General features: G+C 50.3%; 2 protein-coding genes across 3 annotated transcripts; both read left to right on the top strand.

The window, feature by feature from the left end:
* The first annotated feature begins 2,140 nt into the window (after positions 1-2,140).
* LOC123107176 (NAC domain-containing protein 26) lies at positions 2,141-3,437 on the top strand. 2 transcript variants are annotated; one of them, XM_044529182.1, is made up of 2 exons: positions 2,141-2,736; positions 2,847-3,437. In XM_044529182.1, the coding sequence occupies exons 1-2, from the start codon at positions 2,233-2,235 to the stop codon at positions 3,324-3,326; spliced, it is 984 nt and encodes a 327-aa protein (XP_044385117.1). In that variant the 5' UTR covers positions 2,141-2,232; the 3' UTR covers positions 3,327-3,437. The 2 variants fall into 2 exon arrangements, with proteins under 2 accessions (XP_044385117.1, XP_044385116.1); XM_044529181.1 differs by having other exon boundaries at positions 2,142-2,736; positions 2,844-3,437.
* A 476-nt stretch (positions 3,438-3,913) lies between these two features.
* Positions 3,914-5,414, top strand: LOC123107175 (AT-hook motif nuclear-localized protein 17). Its single transcript, XM_044529180.1, has one exon. The coding sequence runs from the start codon at positions 4,199-4,201 to the stop codon at positions 5,219-5,221; it is 1,023 nt and encodes a 340-aa protein (XP_044385115.1). The 5' UTR covers positions 3,914-4,198; the 3' UTR covers positions 5,222-5,414.
* Positions 5,415-11,005: the final 5,591 nt, after the last annotated feature.

The following is an 11,005-nucleotide window of genomic DNA, read 5'->3' as shown; positions in this document are numbered from 1 at the left end:
CGGCACACTTGACATGGGCTCGAATCCGTCGAAGATCAAGTCTCCGCAGATGTCGGCAGTATAGTTCAAGCTTCCAAACCTGACCTGATGGCCAGGTGCGTAGCTCTCGATCTGCTCCAGATGGCCAAGCGAGTTGGCCCGCAGTACGAAGCCGCCGAATACGACGATCAGTCTGGGGAGAAAAACCTCACCCTGGATCGCATCGTTGCCGATGATCGAAGGAGCCATCAAGCCTTTACGTGACGGCACAGTGGAACTCTCAATGAAAGCACCAATGTCGGTGTTAAAACGGGCGGATCTCGGGTAGGGGGTCCCGAACTGTGCGTCTAAGGGTGATGGTAACAGGAGGCGGGGGACACAATGTTTACCCAGGTTCGGGCCCTCTCGATGGAGGTAATACCCTACTTCCTGCTTGATTGATCTTGATGATATGAGTATTACAATAGTTGATCTACCACGAGATCGTAGAGGCTAAACCCTAGAGGCTAGCCTATGATTATGATTGTTGTTCTACGGACTAAACCCTCCGGTTTATATAGACACCGGAGGGGGCTAGGGTTACACAGAGTCTGTTACAGAGAAGGAGATCTACATATCTGAATCGCCAAGCTTGCCTTCCACGCAAAGGAGAGTCCCACCCGGACACGGGACGAAGCCTTCAATCTTGTATCTTCATAGTACAGCAGTCCGGCCAAAGTACATAGTCCGGCTGTCCAAGGACCCCTTAATCCAGGACTCCCTCACTCCTCACAATGAGGTAAATGCCTACGTCATCCTTCTAGTTGTATTGCTTGAGTTTCGATTACAAGGGAGCGAATACACTTGACCTAGCTCTCGATCGATTGTTTCTTGAGTTAACCCGTCATTGGGTCTCGCCTTTATATACATAGGTCGGGATCCGGCGGCTTACAAGAGTACGGTTCATATCACACAACGTAACCGACCATGTCTCTAAATTACCTCGCCTTGTTAGGCAAGCTACCATCATGCGGCTCACACCTTCGGGTCTTGAGACGCCTCCGGGTCGTGGCCTTCAACAGCCCGCTTATAAGCCGCCTTCGGTCTTCTTAGGCCTTACTGCGCCTTCCATTGTAAGTCTCCAATAATATGACCCGGCCCCTCCTGGGCGGGTCATATCACGGGGTTATATCCCCAACAGTGTGGGTTGTGATTGGGCTTTCTATCTATCCGGTCGTTGGGTTGCCTTGGTCGGTCAATAAAGCACATGGGCAACGATCATTGCTTTCTATCATTGGTAAGTATACAAGACAATTACAATGCAATACGAATATAATCACTTGCAGGTGATTCGCTAGAAACATCCTTCAAATGTTTCACTTAACATCTCGGTTGTTTTTTTCCGTCGCAATTACAAGATGAGGAAAGGCCAGAGTATCAAAAAAATCTCATAGTCCATTAGCCTACTCAACCAAACAACTTATGTGTCGCCGAAAAAAGCTATGGGCAATGATCATCGTCAAGGTGAATACACACATAGTATGAACATAATCATATATCGTCAAAGCTATGGGTCATCTAGTTCATCTAATGTCCGGAGACTCTAGAAATGCACACATGGTTTTTTGTGTAAACACACAGGGGTCGGCTATAGTATATGGTAAATGCATGGGGGTGGAATGTATAGTACATCCCCACAAAAAAAGAATGTGTAGTACATATAGGTAGATTTAACTCGATTGATCAAATGTCATAGATAACAACAATGTTGCTAGCTATATATTGTGCACATAGTTGGTGAGACAAATGTGGGTGTGTGTTTGCTTTTGCATCACAAAACAAGGCAACAACAACATAAGCATGCAAATGGGACGAGCAGGTAGGTAGTATGAGGACAACATATGCACACGTTAAGAAGAATAAGAACAAAACTGAATGTGCGACCTGGCATGGCGATGGCTTAGAGAAGTTCGAGAAACTGATCACCTGTCACCACCAGGGCGTGGCCCCCATAGTAGGATAAGGAGAGCCACGTTGTAAAGACAATGAAGCTATCTTTATCCATCCACTACCGCTAGGAACCAAATTAAACAAAGGTCATAAAGTGTTAAGGCTTCTTTGGCAAGTACCTTGCCGATACACGCATTGTCTTATATTTAAGCGCCCCCTCCTGTATTCCAAGCTCATTGTATTTCGTCAATAGTTGTTTACATCTCTATGGCCGCCTCCCATATTTGTGCCACCCCAGAATCCATTGCCTAAAGAGCCTTCGCCATGGCAGACCACCTTCAAGTTCAACAACAACACCAACACCAACTAGAGCTCCCTTCGGGGTTTAGGTTCCACCCTACCGATGAGGAGATCATCACCTCGTACCTGGTCCCCAAGGTGCTCAACCCAACCTTCACCGCGATAGCGATCGCGGAGGTGGATCTGAATAAGAACGACCCGTATGAGCTCCCCAAGAAGGCAAAGATGGGGGAGAAGGAGTGGTACTTCTACTGTCAGAAGGACCGCAAGTATCCCACGGGGATACAGACCAACCGGGCCACGAAAGCCGGCTACTGGAAGGCCACTGGCAAGGACAAGGAGATCTTCCACCCACTGCCCACTCTCATCGGCATGAAGAAGACGCTCGTGTTCTATAAGGGCAGGGCGCCTAGGGGGGAGAAGACCAACTGGGTCATGCACGAGTACAGGCTTGAGATCAGCAAGCAGCCTGCATATGGCCCATCTACCGCCATCGCCAAAGCTGCCGCCATTAATGCATCTTCCAAGGTATTTAAACCTAGAGTAGTAATGCATATGAATCATGAACACGCCTGCATGTACCTAGCTATTGGCCATAGTTGATTTGCACTGATTTAATTTATGTATGTTGGTAGAAGGAGCGTGTGGTTTGCAAAATCTTCCATAAGAACATTGGAGTCAAGAAGGTGGTGACCCCGTCGTACGCCATGCACATGCCCATGTTCATAGGAGGAGAGCAGCAACAGGGCTCCCTCAACTCATGTACGTTCCCGCCTCCCATGGACTACGGCGCATCGTTGTCGCTGGCGCCTCCGTTGTTTCTATCTGAAGATTCTTCGTACCAATTGCATGCCGCCAGAGTCGGCTTGGCGATGACGGGCAGCTTGGTGCTCCCCATGGTGAACAACCCCCACCACGAGATGATGGGCGGCAACCCAATGGTGTCCTACCAACAACAACAGATGATGCAGATGCAGATGCAAATGGGTGCAGACCAGTGCTTCATGGTTGGGGTTGAGCCTGGGAGCGAGTCGTCGTCCATGGTGTCCAGAGAGGGCGTTGACCGGCTGGGCAACAACGTCCAAGGCAATGGCGCCACAACAACCATTGACAGTTAATATGGGTATGGATGAAATGTGGAAGTACTCATGGTCAGATGATCCAAGACAAGATATATATGTATGTCTGTATGCATGAATCAACCATCCATCAACAGATTGATTGATATATACCAACACCTATCATGGTTTGCACCGCGTTTTACTTTCCAGCATGATCGCAAGAGAGTTTGCATGCATTGCCCGACCTGCCTAGCCTCTCTTGCCTTAATATGTGTCAGATTTAATTTATGCTCCATCTGTATTAAAATAAAGTTATTTAAACTGCAAAACCGTCTTATATTTAGATACAGAGGAAATAAGAAATATAATTTTTAAAGGAGAATAACCCTGGCTTCTGAATCAAATTATGTATACCACCATGAAGAAGACATACTCTCGTATAAACAGGGAAGACTAAAATAGCTAGCTACAAAATCGCACCTGATATTTTTACTGCGAATTCAAATTGTGATCATCTGGGATCTAGCCTTGCTCTCTCAGGCTAGGCAGTGGATCGGCACGCCCAAAAAAAATGGACACCGGTGTGGAAAAGACAAAAGGATAAAAGGGATACCCTCCCAGAGCCCCAGAGCCCCAGTCCATCTCGCCAACGGTGGCAGTGTGGCACCGCCTCCGCTGCTCAGGCTCATCCTGTCCTGTTCCTACTGCAGCTAGCTAGCCTGCTACCTTTGATCTCTTCTCCGCGCCCACCACCCCCATATCACTTTCTTATCGACGACCGCTAGCTCCATCCCGCTCCCAACTCCAGAGAACACCCACGACTAGCATCGCCCAACTTGCTCGTGACCCATTGCTCTCTCTAGCAGCCGCATCTTGCAAGCTTCTACTGCTACGCTCATCATTCGCGACCACGTGAGCTTCCTTTCTCCATGTCCTTCGGCAAGGCGGACATGAGCAAGGAGGGCATGTACCAGGAGCGCAAGGACGCGCCGGCCACACGGTTCGCGACGCCGCCGCCGATGCACCACCGCCATGCCGGCCACGGTGACCAGCAGCAGCAGCAGCTGGAGTGCTTCTCTGATGAGGTGGACAGCCGGGGTACCGCCGAGATGAAGGAGCCCGGGGGCAGTGCGGCCGGCTCCCAGCTCGTTTCAGGCGGCGGCGTTGGCGACGGGTCGAGCATCGAGGTGGCCAAGAAGCGGAGGGGGCGGCCGCCGGGGTCCAAGAACAAGCCGAAGCCGCCCGTGGTGATCACGCGGGAGGCGGAGCCCGCGGCGGCGATGCGGCCGCACGTGATCGAGATCCCCGGGGGCCGCGACGTCGCCGAGGCGCTGGCGCGCTTCGCGAGCCGCCGCAACCTCGGGATCTGCGTGCTCGCGGGCACCGGCGCCGTCGGCAACGTCTCGCTCCGCCACCCCTGCCCCACGGCGCCCGGTGCTGCCCCGGCCGTCGTCGTCTTCCAGGGCCGGTTCGAGATCCTCTCCATCTCCGCCACCTTCCTGCCCCCGGCCATGGCCGCCGTGGCGCCCCAGGCCGCGGCCGTCGCTGCCGGGCTCTCCATCTCGCTCGCCGGCCCGCACGGCCAGATCGTCGGCGGCGCAGTCGTGGGCCCGCTCTACGCCGCGACAACAATCGTCGTCGTCGCCGCCGCCTTCACGAACCCCACCTTCCACCGCCTCCCCGCCGACGACGACGCGCCGATGCCCGTCTCCGTGTCGCTCTGCGGCAGCGCGGACGCGGATGAACACCGCGCCCGTCAGCACCAGCCGGAGCCGCAAGAGCAGCGTCACCAACGGCGGCAGGCGCCGCACTTGACCCCGTCGGCAGCACAGCCCGTGGAACCTTGTGGCGTGCCCGTCTACGCCTGCCAGCCGCAGCCGCAAGAAGTGATGTGGCCGCTTGCTGCTCGCGCGCCGCACCAACCGCCACCGCCGCCGCCGCCGCCGTACTGATCAGAGAGAATGTGTACGCCCTTTTACCAGATTGCCTGCATCCTGCAAGGTTCATGGCTAGATCTGCATTAACCTTGGCTGCACCTTAGGGTTTAACCCTCTGTTTTCTTGGGCTTCTACTTCTGATTTCGACATTGATCCGCATTTCGTACGGGGAACTGAGAATTGAATGTCAACCTTCGTTTTCTTGCAAGCTGCATGCACGTCGCAATAAGCTATAGCCCATTATTATCTGTCTTTGGCAATCTCAACCTAACCAAATATAGTTCATATGCCAGTATTTAGTTGTACTACGTTTGTTTTGTTTTGTTTTGCACAAGCGCCAAGATTAGTTCTACTGGCTAGCTAGCCCCCAACCAACTGCAAGTTGTACATGTACTTGCACTTGTACCATCTGTGCTGATAATTGAGAGCCTAAATACTACTCCGTACCGTATAATGGGGGAGCTTGCACTGCACCTCCCCATTATGTTTTTTTTCTTGCGAAAAAGCATAATGGGGGAGGTTCAGTGCACTGCAGGCGTGCCCATTCCCTTCCGTCGAGCCATTGATTTGTGGTTGTCTACCGTATGGGCATTTCAGCCAAAGGGCATAATTGGATTGTCGTTTCCACTCAAATACCCTTGTAGAAAATATACGGACCTCCGTCGGCCGTTTCATTTCCAGCCGAAACTCCTTCGCAGCTTGGTAAATTACACATGTAAATTAAATACCGGTGTATTTAAATACCAAAAATGCTAGGCCTACGTAAGGTTGCTATGTAACCTACCTAAATTTTCTTTTCCACCAACTAAAGCCCAATTAAAGACTGCCAAATCATCCTACACGAAGGTACGTAGGAACCTTTTCGTAGATGTAGCATTGCTCAATAAATACAGCCAATCCAAGCGCGCCCTAAGCCGTGTTTCCTACTTTCGCTCTACTCTAGTCCAGTATATATGCACTTCAGCACTTGCAAAAAAAGAAGATGCTAGCCAACAGAGGGTCCCAGAGGAATTCTAGATAGTTCTAGTTCTTAGGGTTTTTTTCCTGCGTCGGTTGTTTGATTCATGGACACGTCTAGTGGGCGGCCGGCTGCCCACTAGTGCGATCGAGCGGCCGGCCCAAAACGGTAAGCCCTGTCCCCCCGCGGTACAGAAAAGGAAGGGGACAGGCTGCCACCAAACCCGATTGAGCGGCCAGTCCCAATAGGTCCCGTATCCCATGCTCCCACGCCTCCCACGCCCGCTCGTCCTCACGCCCCAGCGTATGTACGCAGCGTCCCCACGCCCCCCGTACCTACCCCAACGCCTCCCACGCCCCATGTTGCCTTCTTCTTCTTTCTTGACCTGCACGAAAGAAAGGGATCCAAAACTCCTTCTTCCTCCTCCTGTATAGCCGCCATGGGAGCAGAAAGATAGATGAATCTGCTTCAACAAATTGATCTAAAAGGCAGGGTGATCAGACCCATACCAAGCAACAAACATCAGGCAAGTACTTCCTCTCTACCCCTCTTCAGTTCTTCCCTTTCTTGTACTGCATCTATAAAAACACCCTCCCCCATGGATCCATCAGCAAAATCCATGGAGAATCTGCTTCAAAAAAAGAGTAGATCTGAAACATCACCCTATTGTGAATGCATTAACTGTCCAACTGAACATGCATGTTGGCCATAAAAACTGAAAAAATGCAACCTGGCCAGCTGAGACATCTATTCTAGCCATACCAGGCAGTAATATCGAGCAGGTAAGCCCCCTCTGCACCTCTTCACTTCCCCCTTCTCCATGGATCCATGGAGAATCTGCTTCAAAAAAGAGATGAATCTGGCACATCACACCAGATGTTAAACATGCTGGATGTGTTAAACATGCCAAAAACTACCATCTGGATGTGTTAAAACAAGCCAACTAAAAACGAGTTATCTGGCCAATTAAAACATGATTAAAAGCCAACTTCTAGTTATTATTTGCAAAATGAACAAAAAATTGACTGCCCAATGCTTTTGTTGAACATGTGCAACGAAAAATTCATAAATGTGCAACTAAACATGCATCCCAGCCAACTGAACATGTATCCTGGCCAACTAAACATGTATCCTGCCAACTAAACATATATCTAGCAATACATGTTTCTGAGTGAACACTTTGGAAAAAATGTAGTATATGTGAAAATAAAAAACATGTTTTCTGGCCAACTAAACATGCATGTTGGCCAAAAACTGATGACCAACTAAGACATCTATTCTAGGCAACTAAGACATCTATTCTAGTCAACTGAATGCATTAACTGTCCAACTGAACATGCATGTTGGCCACAAAAACTGAAAAAATGCAACCTGGCCAGCTGAGACATCTATTCTAGCCAACTAAAAGCATTGAATGTCCAACTGAATATGTATGCTGGCCAAGTGGAAATCCTGGAAATTGAGACGTCTATTCTAGCGAAAACCAGAAATCTGTAGTGCAACAGGAAAAACATAGGAACTTTTGTCCATGGCTAATGAAGCCACAAACCATATTAACATATTCACACACAAATCTTGTCCCACACATATATTCTGGTCCCACACCTATTGCAAACCATATTAATATGTTCAAATATACCAGATCTAGAAACATAAACGGCGATGAAAAACATATAACTATAATCTGTCCTCCAATTCTTCTTTCTTCTTTCTTCTTTCACCTGGATTTTCCTTCTCAAATGTAGCATCCAATTATGTGCAGAAAAATCTGAAAGAGCTCCTTGCGAAACGAAAACCTACAGATCATTGCAACAAAACAAAAAGGGAAAAGGTAAGAAAAACTCTGTAGCAAAAAGAAGTCATACAATCCCCCGTGATTGTATGACCACCCCCGTGCCGTGAACTACGCCTCCAACGATTCCCCCGCGAGGAGAACCACCCGCAAGCCGTCGCCAACCTGAGCACTCCGCCCCGACGCCCCGTTCGGTGGAGAGGATGGCGAGGAGGAAGACGAAGACAGAATGGGGAGAGAACTCGCTGTGGCGAGGGATTTCAGGCCACCTTGTAGATCCCGACCACCGTTGGGCGCGTGCTGCGAGATGGGAGAACGGAACTCAACGTGACCAAAATCGAAGATAAGCGGGGGTAGTTCGCGCCGTTCCCGAACCCTAGAGAGCATTCCCCTCGCATTTCGGCACCATCTGCGCCCCGCGAGATAGAGAAAGGGAGGAGAAGCACGTAGAAGTGGAGGGAGAGCATACCTCCGGCGGCGAGGAGCACCAGCGATTCCCCGGCGAGGAGAACCACCCGCAAGCCGCCGTCAAATCTGAGCACTCCGCCCGCCACGCCCCATTCGGTGGAGAGGATGGCGAGGAGGAAGACGATGAAGGAAGGACGGGAGAGAGAGCACACTGCGGCGAGGGATTTCAGGCGCATATTTCGAAAACCGCCGCCCACGACCCCCACTACTCTCTCCTCTACCACTTACAGGTGGGCCTCCCACGTCCGGATGCAGACAAAACCGCCCACGACCGCGGTGCGCGACCAATCTAGACCAGGTGGCACCTGGCGGATCTGGGAGCGATCGCTCGCGCGATTGAACGGCCACGGGCCGGCCGCCCGTTTCGGTCAGTTAGTGGCCGGTCGCTTTTTAGACTTTAGGTTGATTCATAGGATTACTCCATTTTTACTTTTATTACTATTTATTTTTAATAGTTTTCATGGGATTTTTTTATCCACTCCAGCCTCATGCGAAGAATCCTACATTTTTCCTCCATACAAATCGAACAACCCACTAATCATGTAGTATTGAAGTGGACCTACCACTATATTTGTCATGTTCCCGCGTTTTACAAATCATGCAAACCAAAGAGGCCCTTGTTATTGACAATCATTGATCGTTATTTTACCATACTTTTGTAGTTGCAAAAATCTGATGTTTGAAATAAGGAGTCTTAAACGAGGTTTGTTCGCGTAAACAAGTTCTCTCCTCTCTGAACCCTAGCACCGCCACCCCTTTGTTGAAAAGTCCCCCACCCCATACCCCCAATCTCCATCAATGTTGGAGTGTGGGGAGGCCTCGATCCACTTGATTGAGTGTTAGTTTTTCCCGCTTGGGGGATTTTAGCATACACTTCTTTTTTGAAGGTTGTGATCTTGGATATGTGTATCTTGCAGTGAAGACAACTTCGAGGTGTTATTTCCATGACGTTGATCTGGTAGGATTCTGGACTGGATGACCTAATGTCTGTGATCAACAATGACTAACACTGACTCAAGCAATGGAGAGATAATAAAGGTGGTGCGCCATCGGCTTGTTTGAGAGAAAAAACAAGATCGGTCTAGATATCTCGATATAATTTCTTTACTCCTTACTTTTAGGAGTGTTTGTACCATAGATTGGTCGATAGATCCGAGAACCCTTTGCGAAACCATAATATGTTTTTTTATGTAGACTTAGACTTAGAAATAGCAAAACGATACATATTTTCTTTCCCTATAAGCAAAGTTCTCCTCCCCTCCAAGCTCCACCGCACAGCCATGGATTCTCCTCCCCTTCACCTACCGCTTAATGACACGACTTTTCCTTTCCCTGTAGGACAAAGTTCTCCTCCACTCCAATCTCCACCGGCCAGCCCTTGGATTATCCTCCCCTCTGCCTGCCACTTCGTCGACTGGTGGAGGAGGGTAGAATCTCGGTGCCTCGTCCCTGGCTAGTAGCTTATGCTAGGATGTTTTTCAGCAAGGGCGGCGCTCAGACGGATGGCGACACCTCATCTTCGAGTTGGTCTTTCGGGTTTCAATCCTCCTCTAATTTGTTCGTTGGGCGGAATCGACGAAGCTCCCACGTATATTCTTGCCATCTGAAAGGTTAGGGTCTATCGTTGTTTGTGCGCGGTGATAAGATATGATGTCAGACACTTCAGATCGACTGAAGGGTTCAACAGTGACAACTACGGCTTCAGGATGTTTGTCGTTAGGGGCACGTACACGAAGACTTTCTAGCCATCATCAACAAGGTATGGCTCGTTCTGACGCGGCAATTGTAGTTGGTGATCTCGCCACCTCGATGTAAATTTTATTATGTCTGGGGGCTTAATTTTTTCGAAAAAAGGTTGAACCATCGACCCATGTGAGTGATGCACAGAGCCATACTGGCAGCTTCATAAGAGCATCTACAACCGGACCCCTCAAACCCGTCTCAAACGCCTGGGCAGGCCGCCCGATCGCTGCCCAGTCACAAAATTTGGACCCAGACAGGCCCCTCAAATGGTCCTCAAACGCCCGGGCTGACCGGCACCCCCCATATCCAGCCCAAATATGGGGCAGATATGGGGGCGCCCGGGCACGCCCACCACGTCGGACCTGGCCCATGCTGGCCCACCCGACCCCACTTATATTCGTCCCAATCTCTTGCCGGACCAAACCCTAGCCACTTCACTCCACTCCCCTCCGTCACCCGAGCTCACCTCCAGCGGTTTGCGACCTTCTCCGCCATGGCAGGCGGCGGATCAGACTCTGACCAGTCCGGATCCGTCGACTGGGGAGTCGTCCCGTGTGGGTTGGAGGAGGCAATGGCAGTTCGCATGTTGGGTAACGTAGTAATTTCAAAATTTTCCCTACGCACACGCAAGATCATGGTGATGCATAGCAACGAGAGGGGAGAGCATTGTCTACGTACCCTTGTAGACCGAAAGCGAAAGCGAAAGTGTTAGCACAACGTGGTTGATGTAGCCGTACGTCTTCACGATCCAACCGATCCAAGTACTGAACGCACGGCACCTCCGAGTTCAGCACACGTTCAGCTTGATGACGTCCTGCGAACTCCGATCCAGCAGAGC

This window comes from Triticum aestivum, chromosome 5A (assembly GCF_018294505.1).
Source record: "Triticum aestivum cultivar Chinese Spring chromosome 5A, IWGSC CS RefSeq v2.1, whole genome shotgun sequence".
NCBI lineage: Eukaryota > Viridiplantae > Streptophyta > Magnoliopsida > Poales > Poaceae > Triticum > Triticum aestivum.
This window is presented reverse-complemented; position numbering and strand designations above follow the sequence as displayed.

Bases quoted from the DNA above. Each gene is read 5' to 3' on its own strand.
- LOC123107176 (XM_044529181.1), top strand. From the start codon at position 2,233: ATGGCAGACCACCTTCAAGTTCAACAACAACACCAACACCAACTAGAG. The intron at 2,737-2,843 runs GTATTTAAACCT...GTATGTTGGTAG, and splicing joins CCATTAATGCATCTTCCAAG to AAGGAGCGTGTGGTTTGCAA.
- LOC123107175 (XM_044529180.1), top strand. From the start codon at position 4,199: ATGTCCTTCGGCAAGGCGGACATGAGCAAGGAGGGCATGTACCAGGAG.